A 14,367-nucleotide genomic window follows, 5' to 3' on the forward strand; every position below is an offset into this window, starting at 1 on the left:
AACTTTTTACTATTTTAAATATTTTTCTCTCACCTTTTTGAATTCGTTTTTATTATTTTAAAAGTTTTCTCACTTCGTGTATTAGTTTTTATTATTTTAAATATTTTCTATGTTTATGCTGTCGTCGGCACCGTTCTTTAGGGTAACAATCACGCAGAAGGTGAAAATAAGAAGTGCGAGTTCGAGGCTCCGCTATACCGTTTTTATTTTTTTATCAGAGCCAAACACGTGCGTATAACGCCAGACCTTAAGTATAGTACATCAAATTAAACTAACTTCCTGAAAAAAAGTATCGTTCGGCGTTGTAAAATTTAATTTTCGTGGCGTAAGGGGTCAGATTCTCAAATCCTGGACTGGAAATATTCCTCACGGCATTGTTTTTTTGTTGTTTTTTTCGCGTTTTCGCGATAAAACACGTCAGCCTTTTCAAATACGCCAGCGTCTGCAGTCATTTACGAAAGATTGATCAACGCAAACATTTCCACTCGCTACATATGAATCGCCGCAGTTCGTCAGAATCTCAATGACGTGACTGCATAGTTTTCTAAAAAAGGCAAAAAAAAAAATAGAACGATGCCGGTTAGTAAACTGAAGTTCCCGGGGCTCGCCAGCCTGCGAACAGCAAAGCGCCGATGCCGGCCAGTCACTGAACTTCCATGTAAATACTGCCCATAAAAAACAGCAAAATACCGATGCCGGCCAGTTACTGGAACCTCCATGGAAAGACTACGCAGCAAAGACAGCAAACACCCGATGCCGGCCAGTTCTACGGCTGGACTGGCCAGCGAGCAAGACGAAACCCCGACGCCGGCCGGGGCCGGTAGCTCCCCGGTGTCCATTGCCGGGAGCTGCCATCCTGTTACCATGGGCGGGCCGGCATAGTCCCGATACCGGCCGACGCGGAGTGCTACCTGCATCTACATGTTGACTGGCACCATATAGTGCCATATACAGGAGTATCAGGCATCCTATGCTGTTATATATGGCAGCCACTGGCACCATACATGGCTTTATCTGGCAATATATGTCGTCATATATGGTGTCACCTTACCATATCTGCCCTGATTTCAGCCCTTGTATGGCAATATATGACCGTATATGTCTACTTATATGCCCATATACGGCCCTATATCAAATATATCTGGGTCATATATGACATTTCTGTAAGGGAGGGCACGTATCGGTTCACTGGAGTGAGTGCCTGTGCGAGCGGTTTTTCACTGCCACCACCATCTTGGGACAACACAGAGACAAAGTGACACGTGAGGTGCCGAAGGCCTTCCACATCCAGAGTAGAGAAGAAAAATGTATCAGCGCAGCGTCAATGGTTTTGTCTAGCAAGAGCTGGAATTCCTGAAGTTGACATTGAGGGTCCAGCGCGTGCTGTATTCAGCTACCATGGTTGAAAGGTACGCGTGCGATTACGGGGAACATCGCGTGTTCTTTTTTTTTTTCTTTTTCTTTGAGAAAAGAAGCTTTAGTTGCGAGTTAGCACTCTGTCTTGTCCGGGTTGCCTCTTCTTTTGTTATCTTTTGCGCTGTTTTATTCCATTAGGTACAACGTGCGAAGTAGGATTTTTTTTAAGGAGTGTCACCAAAACAGCAATATTTCATCAAATCACTAATTATCGATGCTACACACTGGCAAAACGAAACCTCAACGGTTTCGTTTTTGCAACAATCTGAATGTGAAGCAAATTTGATCTCTAAAGTAAACTTACGATTTTGTAAAGGAAATGGTGATTAAAGCTAAAATAGTGGCCCCCTAGGAATGGTGCGTAATAGTCACTTCTACGTGGACGAGGTTAAGAGTGTGAGCGAAGTAAAGGCTTCTCTCAAAAAAGCCAGATTTGCGAGAGAAAAAAGCGTTTAACACATTTTATTATACCTTGTCGCAGGTTAACGAAAGCGGCACAAGGTCCTCTAGCAAGGCCTTCCACTCTTTGCACTTAGCAGAGCGAACGCTGGAGAGGGGGCGGGTCCGTTCGCTTCCTCTCCAGTGTTTGCTCGCTAAAGCGGAAAGATTAGAGGGCTCGGCGGGACGTGCTTGTCTCGCTTTTCTTCATCTGCATCATAGTAGGTACACATTCAAATATTGTTTTATAAAACTGCGAGGTTTTAGATTTTTAATGCGCAGTTTAGTTCATCCCAGAAATTGAGCCATCAGCTCTTTTTTCTTCTTTGTAATCCCCACTTTATAAACAAGTTCGGTCCGGTTTATATAAAACAAGCCTCCAGTTATAAGAAAATCTCATGTCTCAGAACATGGCGCCGCTAAGTTCCTTAGAAACATAAAACACAGGAAGCATTCTAATCTTTGCAAGCAATTAACACCTGGGATGTAAATTTGTTCTTTGAGCATTTTTGTGTGAAGCGTTCGAAGAAAACAATACTGAGATGCTCCTTCGAACCGGCGAAACAAATCAAACTAATTTAACTGACACGATGTAATAGATCCCTCGTCTCATAAATTGACCAATAACATACATATTTTATGCAAACAAAAATTCGCATCCCGTATTTCCCTCGCTCCCCTCGTACCCGGGCCACTTTGGTTGGGTTTAAAAAAATCCAGTCGAATACAAATGACGGAAAACTTTAAATATTTTCTCATACTTATCGCCACCGAATAGATGTTCCATTTTGACTTTAGCATAAAGATTTTATTCAACAGGTCGGCAGTATGATTCAACGGGAAACTTAAGAGATTGGTGGACGGCGCACACAAGGGAGCTCTTTGAGAAGAGGGCGGAGTGCTTTGTAAAGCAGTATGGTTCCATATACGATCAGGGAACTCATATGAAGGTGAGCGAAAGTTTTGAAAAAAAATTCTTATTTTGCTTCGTGCCGCAAAACGTATTTTCAGTAACCGACCGGGTGAATAAAAAATCTGCAAATAGTGCGTTTGTTCACAGAAGAGGTCGGATTTATGAACGTGAAGTAATTTTAAAGTTTTCGAGTGAACTGCAATTTGAAATCATGTGCAAATTATTCATAATACACTTTTCGCAAAAAAAAAAAAAAAAAAACCAATATCACTTTGCGCGCCCATTGCAGAAATGCCGAAAATGGTACGTGTCCCCCTGTGTTCATTAGTTACAAGAACGGAATGATCGTTTCACAGTTTTTGCGATTCACTTTATCAATTTTCCATACACGTTCGACTCTTTTCAGTTTCCGAAATAAAGGACTATTTCCCTCGGCAACACCTCGTCACCGAATAATGCTCATCTGTAACACGAAGTGATTCCGGCCTCCTTCCTTCTCTCCTTCCTCTCTCCTTTCTTTATCGCACATATGCGCGGGTCGCCGGTCTCTCCGCGTGTCATCGGACTACGCGTGGCGTGATACGCCACACGATGACAGAGCTCTCCTATATCTTACAAGGCATAATGCCTCGAAAAAAATAGCAGCGCGCTAAACGGGACACCGCTGAACAGAAAAGGCAGCCCATGGAGGCTCAGCGTGTTCGACGTGCCAGTGAGACGCCAAAAAGAGAAAAGAGCGCTTTGCTAGGGACAAAAACACAAGGCAAGTTGGTTCTGCATATGCGACTGAGCGTCAGGTGAAAAAACCAGATGCTTCAACTTGCTACTACAAGATATAGGGCATCGATTTTCAGGGGCTTACTTTGGCCAAGAAGTAGTTCGAGGAGAAATTTATCAAGGATTCGTCTGCCGTCGTCTATTGAGTGCGTAAACGCCTCCGGTTTAACAGCAGAGTGCAGGTTGACTAAAATACTCCGCACGTTGCATGGTGTGTAGCGGAATATAGCCTTCATGGAAGAATCATCGAAATTCTGTCGCCTTTTGGCGTAGTGTGCAGCGAAAGCGCCATAAACGCGCAGCACGTTTTTTTATTGGGTGTAGCACCCTGCATTAGAAAGCCTTTATGAATATTGCCACGCTCGTCGGCGAGCGACCTTGTGCGTGGCCGAGTCATTCTTCTTCCGGCTGCCGAGTGCATCGGACGCTGAATCATGGGCTCCCAAGGAGCAGCGATAACGGCCCCCGCCGGCCGTGGTGATTCGTTCGCGAACGGAAACGAAGACTACAGGATTGTCTTGCCCCAGATGCCTTCAGGGGAGGCGATGAGGCACGCCGTCGTGCTGCACAGCGACGCGGCCTGTCGCCCGTATCGCATCGAGGACTTCCGGAAACCACTCGGCGGCGCAGGTGTCCTCGAGGAGGTGGTCAAGATGGGGGCCTACCAGATGTCCCACGTTTGGCTGCTCGACCTGAGGACCGACGAGACCAAGAAGAAGCTCCTCGAGGCGGGGCGGCTCGCCGTTAAGGGAAGGAAGTGCCTCGCCGCCAAAGCCGCCGGCTACCGCGGCTTCGGCCACACCGCCTGAAGTCGAGCTCCAGTCGGAGACCTCAACGGGGAGCGACGTGGCTGGAGCGGCCCCGGTTCCTGACGAGGTCACCGCCGAGCCAGAGATGGATGTTGAAGCGAGCTCAGCGAAGCGCCCACTCGAAGACGTCGGGGACACGACCGGGCAGGAACTACAGCTGCGTCGGCTCGAGCGCAAGTGGAAGAAGGTCGCCGGCTGGAAGGGCGTAGAAGGCAAGCAGCGGTCAGCAACAGCACAGGACAGCGACAAGCGGCCGGAGTGACTCGACGTGTTATAGGACTGCCCTGTGCGACAGCGACCGCTGGGGGTAAGAGCCATTTCGCTTGGTCTGGTCCTCGCTAACCCATGGTCTCCTTAGAACGTCCTGTATGACTAGCGACCCTCAACGTCCGAGGGCTCGCGGACCGTAGGAGACAGAGACAGCTCTATCGCCTCGTCGTCGAGCAGTACCTCGACATCATCGCTGTGTAGGAGACCAAGGTCGAGAGTGAGGACCGGACCGAATTTATGGTGCGGCCTTTCACGGATCGCTATAACGTATGCGTTAGTCACGCGGTCGGGTCGTCAGCGGGCTGTATGTTGCTCGTACGCCAAAGCTTAGGGGCGACCGTAGAGGAGGCGACCACGTGTACAACGGGTCGTTTTGTTGTGTGAGATTTTTCGTTTTCTGGATATGAATGGAGAATTATCTGTGTGTACGCTCCAAACAAAGTTGAAGAGCGGCGGTTTTTTTTTTTATTTTATTCACCAGTACTGTAAAAGTGAACGCCTTCTAATTTTTTTTGTTGGTGATTTTAACTGCATGTGCTCCGCGGGCGATAAGCCAAGTACGACGCCTTATCTCGACTCCAGCACCGAGAGCGTTTGTCGTATAATTAACGAGCGCTGCCTGGATGACGTCGAAGAATGTCTGAGGAACGGCCGCGATGTTCTGTTTACACATTTTCAAGTGGCAAGTGACGCCCGTTTAGATCGCGCGTATGTGTCGAGTGAGTTGATTCCTTTATGTTTTGAGTATAGCGTGAGCCCAGTTTCTTTCAGTCGCTATTGTTTGGTCCAATTTTTTCTTCGCAGTAAAAATGAATTTAAAAAAGGGTTTTCCTGGAAATTATGGAAACTAAACGCAAAACTCCTGAAAGATGAAATTTTCATGAATCAAGTTCAGGCTGCAGTTGAAGAAATGACAGCCGGCGACAAATCAGCTGGGTATGGTATTGAATGGGAAATTTTTAAACAGAATGTCAGGAGAATGACCATAGAAAGAGCTAGTGCGATTAAAAACGAAGAACAAAAAAATGGAAAAGTTACTGCGCTCAAACTTGCAGACGCTAGTTAAAGAAGAAAGCAGAAGGCCGGGGGTCTTTAGGGAGGATATTTTATTTCTTAAAGAAAAACTCGAGCAGCTAGATAAAGAACGTTATCACGGGGCACTTGTGCGGGCAAGGGACGACAGATCAGGGTTGGGCAGAAATACTCAAAAATGTATTTGGAAATACAAATACTGGGATACATTGAAATAGTAGCTAAAATACTGATGCTAAGACACATTTGTAAAAATGTATCGCGATACGTATCGGAAATACATTTTAAAAAGAGGCAAAACGTATTTGGAAATACAAATACAGGAATACGTTTTAGGGAGGGCAGAAATACAAATACAGAAATACTGATACTGCAATACATTTTCCAAATTTTTTGAGACGCCAACTGAGATGAAGCTTGAAGTTTGAAGTGGATGTTTTCAACCCCGAAATTACGTTCCTGTAGGCTTGGCACTTTGCCTTGAAGGTAGTGGTTTCGGACGACAAAGGGTCTTCAATGGGCCCAAAAAAACGTTCCAACAATTGCTGACCGCGTTCCTTTCCATAACATCCTGTCTGTCTGACGAGGGAATCCTGTCAACATTGATCACATTATGTCACGGCGGAATGAACTAGAATTCTTTATCTGTAGGTGTGGCCTTGAACATGAAACTTTACCACGCTGCTGTATGAAAGGAAAATGCATACTTTCGTTGTAGGCTACCTAGCTGAAGATCGTGCATGCAGTGTCATTTGGAATTTTTGAGAATAGTGGACCACCTGAAGCATCTTGGAATACATGTCTTATCTTCTGTTCTGCAGTTGAAAAAACGATACTGTAGCATCCCTGTTCTGAAGGTCCTTACTACCGACCCTCCGCCACCGACGCACGGATTTGCAGTCCTCATGTTTCGCCTAGCATTATCCAAACAAAGACCTCGCGGATTACGAGCTGATATTGCCGGCACAGGTGCGAGCTGTCCAAGAAACAGCGGTCTCGAGACTAGTCGCGGGAGTATGTAGTCTGGGATGGCACAGCGATGCCACTTCTGGCCTCCTTCTGGGTTTCACATCACCAGAGCAGCGGGTCACGTTCATGTTGGGTGACGACGTACCCGTGAGCCGTGCAATATTACGGGCGCAGCCGCAGATGCATTCGGATATGTGTTGAACTTCACAGCGTGAGTCTTTCTACTATTTCAAGTCAACCACCGCCTGGCTCGTGCTGCAACGGAATGTGACTAAGCTTTGTCGGCAGGGTGTACTCTGTACGCTAAGGCGAGAGAGACAGTTAGCAGCGGGCATTGGATGCCAGGAAACAATGACTCAAGAAACCGCCCCCCCCCCGCCCCCCCCCCCCCCCCCCCCCCCCCCCCCCAAGGACCTGCGGCAGAAGATGCTCTGACTTCACTGGCACGCCACCTGGTTCGAGTCCCCGGCTACGCAGCACTTTTCAGAAGAGAGAAGAGGACGTATAAAAAAATAGTTTGCAGAATCAAAAGGAACCTTAGTCAGCATAGTAGCAATACCCCAGCATCTTCTTGACTCTGGTGCCCTTAGAAGTAAAAAAAAAAGAAAATGTGTTCTAACTTGTTTTTGTTTTGTTTTTTTGGGGGGAGGGGGAGGGGGGGGGGGGGGAGTATTTCTCAACAATAGTAACGAAATAGATTTCATCGTGATTGTATTGCGATACAAAGGAACATTGAAAATGTATTTCGATAGAAGAATACAGATGCTGGTGAAAAAATTGTATCGCGATAAAGAAATACAGATACGAAATGTATTTCTGAAATACTATCGCGATACATTTGTATCGCGATACTGCCCAACCCTGGGACAGATTGATAGCGGGGGAGACGCCCACTAAGCGAGCTTTAAGCTTGGGAAAAAAGTACGCGCGTCGCAAGAATATCGCAGAAATTGAAAAAGACGGTACGGTCACAAGCGACAACGCGGAAATCGAGCGAGCATCTTTTGAGTATTATAGCGCTTTGTTTTCATCTAACCCCGTAAATGTTGAAAGGTTTAAAAGTGAATTTTCGTCCTTAATGCCTAGACTGGATTATGAAACAAAATCGGTTCTAGAAGGTCCTGTTACATACGAGGAAGTCAAAATGGCAATTGACGCTTTGAACCCGGGGAAATCCCCTGGCCCAGACGGACTAAGTGCGGGTTTTTATAAAGCTTTCAATCCTACACTGTCTTCGTTTTTAGCGGACGTTTTTAACGAAGCCTTCGATCTTAGCTTTCTTCCGCCGTCTTTACTAACGGCTCATACTATCATCATCCCTAAGAGGGAAGATGTAGCTAAACTCAGGCTCGTGACATCGTATCGTCCCATAAGTTTGACCAACGTCGACTATAAAGTTTTGATGAAGGTCTTGGCCAGAAGAATGCAAAACGTTATAACCAAGATAGTTGGACCTCACCAGACATGTGGGATAAAAGGTAGAACAATTTTTATTAACACTCAAACAGCGCGGAGCGTCCTGGAATGGTGCGACGCCATGCATAGCCGCGTGGCCATGCTACAAGTGGTCCTCGAGAAGGCCTTTGACCGGGTACCACACGACGTCCTATTAGCTATTCTCGATCATGTTAACGTAGGAAAAGTCATACGCGAGGGGGTGCGCATGGCGTACAGTGGGTGTACAACTAGCCTAATAGTCAATAAATCTGTAGGGAAACGTATTATGGTACAGCGCTCTGTCCGACAAGGTTGTCCCCTTTCCCCTCTACTTTTTTGTATTTACATAGAATCTTCTTGTTTGAGCATTCTTAGAAACAGTATAATAAGCGGTTTTAAGCTAGAGGCATCCGAAGTGCGTGTCCTTGCATACGCGGATGATATCGCTTTGTTTCGTACAAATCAAGAAAGCATTGTTGCAGCGGTAAAACAAATCAAGAGTTTTTGTATCACCAGTGAAAGCGCTGTAAATTGGGGTAAATGTCTAGGGTTCTGGCATGGAGAGTGGGCGGCAACACCAAGCGTTTATTTGAATGTACAGTGGGTAACCACTCCTGTGAAGTACTTGGGTGTCCCGCTCGAGTACTATCGTGATAGTGAGCCATACTGGCGTAATCAGGTTGTGGAGCTCCGGGACAAAGCTGAAAAAATGAAAGGGCAATGGGTTTTCTTTTTTTTGCGCGGACCACGGTTTGTAATTTGTTCCTTGTTAGTAAGCTCTGGTACGTGTTGCAAGTACTACATTGCTCCAGAGTGAATGTGCAGAAATTGCATCGGGTGTTTGCGGTGTTTATATGGGGCTCTTCATGGGAGCGCACAAGCAGGATGAATCCGTTTCGACGGGTACGTGAGGGAGGACTAGGCTTGGTGCACCTGTATCTGCGGCAAATTGTAAAACGGTTTATTTTTTTCGAGACACTAGTGATCCTTTTTTGCGAACTGTGTGTCAAGTTAGACTTGGGCGGGCATTCCCCGAGCTCACGGTGTCTTCGTCACGTGGGCCAGGTGGAATTTATGGGTACTTTAACGAGTTAGTGGCGTCATGCCAATTTTTAGCGGCGCGTTTTTCATTCGATTATTTAACCGTGGTGACTCGGAAAAAATTGTATAAATATGTCGTGGATATCGTTTTTCCTGTTCCTATGTACAGAGCCTTGTACTGTAGCGGACCAGGACAGGATGTTCTAAAGCGGGTAAAGAGGATGCTGGTACCTCCAGGTGTGAGGACTTTTTTCTTTAAACTTCACACCGCGACACTAACGGTAGACTTGGATGGAAGAAACGGGCCTGTTTATTCCGTGGGGTACGCATTGTTTTCTTTGTAAGAGGCCGGAGACAGTGGAGCATGTCTTCCTAGAATGTTGGGACGGAGTATTTCTGTGGGACGTCCTCCAGCGGACCCTGAAAAAAGACTTCCCGCTCGACCCTTATGGGATTAGGTTCCTGTCGGTCGACAATGAAAGGGGAGTTACTTTTGACTGTGTTATGCTCTTGTGTTTGCACAGCATCTGGAGGGCACGAATGGCCGTGCGTAACGCTGACATTGATGTGCGCGAAGCACAGGACTTCTTTCGTGAGGGTGTTATTCCTTTCGTTGAGGCCCACAAGGTCCACCAATGCATTCCTGACTGGCTACCACTCATTGAAAGGCTTGTGACTATGAAAATACTTTAACCCTCATATGCTAGCCAAACCCTGACGCAGTTTTTATCATGATGAAAATAATCCCTGGAGAAGGGGAACAAGAGGGACAAGGGACAAACATAAATCTCCAAACACAGCTGGGTGACTAATGAGCGACCGAAAAAATCCGCCTGGTCCGGGTATCGAACCCGGGACCTCTCCATTACAAGTGAAGCGCTCTACCAACTGAGCTAACCAGGGGTTAGCTCAGTTGGCTATTCTTGGTTCACGGCTATTTCTTGTGTATGTCATGTATCAGGCATTAAAGTGCTTGACTGTAGCGCGGAAAGTCTGGGTTCGATTCCAGTCAGTGAAATGCTCTTTTATTTATTCTTTCAACATTGCGTTCTCGTGTGTTCGAGAACATTCTCGTATGATCGAGTTCCGAATGTTTCAGTCGCCGAACAATCTAGGCCGATTGTTCCAGAACCCAACGCGCGTACAGAAGGGACTCCGCGTGCTGATCTGCAGTCAGTCTCTCCGACGCCCGCGACGCTCTGTTATTATCTTTTGTACCCTTTTATTTTTGGCACAAGTTCGCCACATTAAACGTTTAGTTCTTCCTGTTTATTTATTGTTTTTTTTTTTGGTCACCACACGTGACAATATTTTGAATAGGCAATAAAGTAGTAAAGTTATCTTTTTTGTATCGTGTTTTATCCTTCCGGATGTGGGCGGCAACGGCCATCGAGGATGTTACTAAGGCTATTGTTTTCTCGCGCCGTCACCTATTTTTTTTTTGTGATTATCTACACTGACTAGAGAGGTAACTCGTAAAAAGATCGCCCATATCTTAATCTTTGACAATTGAGAAAATGAATTAATCTCCGAACACGACTGAAAAGTTTGGGAGCTCTGCTTGTTTGTCACGGACACCACTGTCGATCGGCGATTATGGTTGTTTATTCAAAACACCCTGCCACTTGTGTTGCATTTCAAGCTGTTTCCAATACAAATTTCATTCGGTCTGTTTTATTTGTCTTATTGTTCTTAACTAGTCTAGACTTTGTCCAGAGGAGTCGGAGAGTCGGACAGGAAGAAAGCACAGTGCAGTGGGTTGTATTTTTGGTAAAGACGAATGAGCCAATTTTTGAACTGAGGCAACTCGTTCAGTTAGCTCAGGGAGATTGAACAGGCTCCCTAATATTTTAAAATTTTCACGATATTAAACGGCGGTGAAAGAGAAGGAAAAGAAAATGATATCTATGTCCCTGCTTCCAAAAGGGCAATAGTCATAGAAATGCATATACAATAAAAAAATACAACACTAGCGAGGAATGCAAAATCGTTGATTCATGCAAAATCAATCGATACAGCAACAAACATATTTGTCATAAAATCACGCGAACAGAGAACTAAACAAGCGGAACTGCCCCAGTGAAATGACAGGAAGGCAGCGTTTCTGGATCGTCAAAAATGTGCACGCAGAGCACGCTGTGTAAACCCCCACCCACCTCTCCCCCCCCCCCCCCCCCCCAAAAAAAAAAATCTATTTACATTTATTTTTCTATGAGCATTGGTGCTATTGCCATTCTCGTAGCATCCCGTTTTCTACAAGCTCTACCGCCACCTTTACGGCATAAAATTAGGAAGTTTTAGAATAACGCACGCTAGAGCTTTGCGTACGCAAAGAATAGCGTCGTCGCCACTACGCATGTGCTGAACGCTAACATTTTGCGCTTTGCGCGCGCTATTTTAGCGTACGCTATTTTTCGGGAATTGCGTGCGTATGCAAAGAGTCTTTCGACTTATCTAAGGTGGAGTCGTAATGAGAATTTTGCTAAAGCCAAGACGAACAGAGTTAAAAAAGTGGCGGCTGCCAGGACCATGGCTGCGGCCGCCTCGGCGATTCGTGAGCGCGACGTCGGCGCCATCCTCGCGAATGCATTTTTCAATACCAAACGCAATTTCACTCGGTTAGTGGAAAACCCAGTAAGGTGGGCAACAATCACCGGCAACTTGATGCTTGCGACTCGCGAACATCTATCGGCGAAGGTCAGTACACGAGACCTCTACGAATGCCGACACGACTGGTCGACCGCTCGCGTCGCATTCTCCCGTTTAAACAAATGTAAAATGTTACTCTGGAACAAAAAACACTTTTTTTTTCCAATTACACTATTGTGTGTGCGAAATAAAAATCGTGACTGTATCTTGGTGGCGTTGCAAACGTGAGGTGCTTAGGCTTTTGCGTCGCGGCGGAGAAACGCTGTTCTAAACTTCTCATGCGTCGCATGCCCTAACGCAAGCACTAAATTTAGCGCTAGAGTGCGCTAAAATAGCGTACGTTATGGTAAAACCTCCTAGAAACTCTTTTTTGGTACTTTGAGAATAGCAAAAAATCCAAAATAATATCATTGATAAGATGCGGTTTTATTTATTTAAGATATCCCTCAAGGACATCGGTATTCCAGAGAGGAGTGGGGCTTAGTGGCAGTAGTACACTTTGCAGTTCAATCTGAGCAATATAGATTATTTATGGCGGTTCTAAATAAAAGGTCAGGAACAATGGTTGCGATAGATGCAAAAAGGTGGTTCCAATACACTAAGTTTTCAAAACTAATGACTCTCGGAGTTCATTATTGTTATATTTGAGAATGTCTAGTTTAAACATATGATTAATGCGTGTCAAAAAATAAGACGGATTATTCAGCAGTCGGTTGTGAAGTAATGAGTCAGTGTGGTATATTTTATGAAAGAGGCATAAACGAACTATTTTGCGATGTAAAGGGAGGTTAGGCAACGATAGGCTGGTTTTCATGGAGCTCACGCTTGCGGTGCGGTGAAAGTTGTTAAGAATAAAACGAGCAGAGCAATTCTGAACAGATAGAGGAACCTTATTGTAATTTAGAGCGCACAAGTGTTTTGCACAGGGTTAATTGTAGAGATTAAGGGGAGAGATGAAGGGGCAAGCGAAAAGCTTCGTTTTAGATAACCCAGCAAATGACTGAGAGTGGGACTTTTTTTTTTTTTTTTGATGGTGGGCACGGAACTTATTTTGAGAGCGGTCACACTAAAATCTCAAGAAGTTTATTCTCCATGAACGCCATGCATAGCCGTGTACTGCCCTTTCCACGGGACCACCCACTTTTTACTCATTTTTCTTTTAACGGGCTTAAAACATTATAATGCAGATTATTCAATTCAACCTAAATTCATGCAGATTCACTCCATTATACTTAACAAAATCAGAGACACGCAGCTAAACACTCTTTTGCGCCTTGTTTTGTAGGTATCATTTATATACCTCAACACAAAATATGAGCGTCTAAATAATGTAAACAGTTTCATTATGTCTGCTTTTGCCACTACAGACACATTAAAATGATATTTCGATTCAGAACTTGTACGGAGGGCTAGGCAACGCAATATTTTATATTTAAACTGCATCTGATTTCGCGTCCCAAAAATTTTTATACCGAAAATTGCTTTTTTTTTCTAAATGGCTAAACATTTGGAATATCCATGTCCAAGATTAAGAAGAAACAAAGCTTGTATAAAGACGAACAAACAAAGAGGAGTGCTTTGTATTTATGCGCAACTGCAAATGGTTGTCGCAATAGGATATGAAGCTCTCAGGAAGAACACAATAACTAACTTCACTGCGAGCAGTTCTCTCTCTGAAATTATATTTAAAAAAAAAGATTTGCTCCTTTCCAGTTGGACGGACTTCAGACTCTCGGAGAAAACATTGCTGACGCCGGCGGTGTCAAAGGGGCGTTCAAGGTGAGACCATGTCCCATTACCCCTTGGGTTAGAAAAAGATGCATCTATTGTTGTTGAGGCCGGAGCAATTTTTAAAACTTCGGAAGTTAAGTGAAAATTCTTCCAGTCATTTGCAGGCGCGTATTCAGGAAAGAATGGGCAAACAAAACTGAACTTCTTTATTTTTAGTAGAACCTCTCTCCTCCTTCTTTAATCTGAGCACCTCCCCCCCTCCCCCCCCCCCAACCCGCCCCCCAAATACCTTTGATGTAACAGAACCTTAGTGCCAATTTTTTGGGCTTCGCCTAAAAAGACCAAAGCGAATCACAAAGGATTGGACGGGAGTGCTGCATTAGTGTTCGCCTGAAACTCGTGCACGAGTCTCAGCCAAATTTTGACGCAGCACTCGTGTGAGAATAACAAAATAACAACAACGAACTGGAAAAGACGATAAGTGCGAAGACAATGAGGAAGCGAAACGTCACGCTGATTGCATGCCAAAAACGGCCAAAAAAAGAACACCAAGCTCACAACCCATTAAATAAACATGAGGAAGACATAGAGAGGGGACGGACAAACACGTCCGTCCCCCCCCCCCCCCCTTCTTTCTATGTCATTCCTCATCTCTAGTTACTGTTACCAACTCGCTCGTTTTGTACTTAACTCACAACCCATATTCGAGCTTGTTTTAATTTAAAAGAGAAAAAAAGTTAATGGGTCCACATGAATTCTGACTTGTTTGTGTGGTGTATGTCAGAAAATAAAGAAAAGGAATTACCATGTAATAATGATTTTGGGGGATTCGCCAAACATGATAACCATGCAGCGCGTGTTCCGACGGAAAAAAGAAATCAATTC

General features: G+C 45.0%; 1 protein-coding gene across 1 annotated transcript in view; it reads left to right on the forward strand.

Moving 5' to 3' along the window:
* The window catches only part of LOC120850681 (neprilysin-2-like), a 168,020-nt gene extending 154,518 nt beyond the window's left edge, over nucleotides 1-13,502 (forward strand). The window contains exon 5 of the mRNA XM_040223294.3: nucleotides 13,465-13,502. Coding sequence (XP_040079228.1) covers nucleotides 13,465-13,502 — 38 coding nt within the window. The remainder of the gene's footprint in view (nucleotides 1-13,464) is intronic.
* Nucleotides 13,503-14,367: the final 865 nt, after the last annotated feature.

The sequence above is a fragment of the Ixodes scapularis genome, unplaced genomic scaffold (assembly GCF_016920785.2).
Source record: "Ixodes scapularis isolate PalLabHiFi unplaced genomic scaffold, ASM1692078v2 PGA_scaffold1__304_contigs__length_218370807, whole genome shotgun sequence".
Classification (NCBI taxonomy): Eukaryota; Metazoa; Arthropoda; class Arachnida; order Ixodida; family Ixodidae; genus Ixodes; species Ixodes scapularis.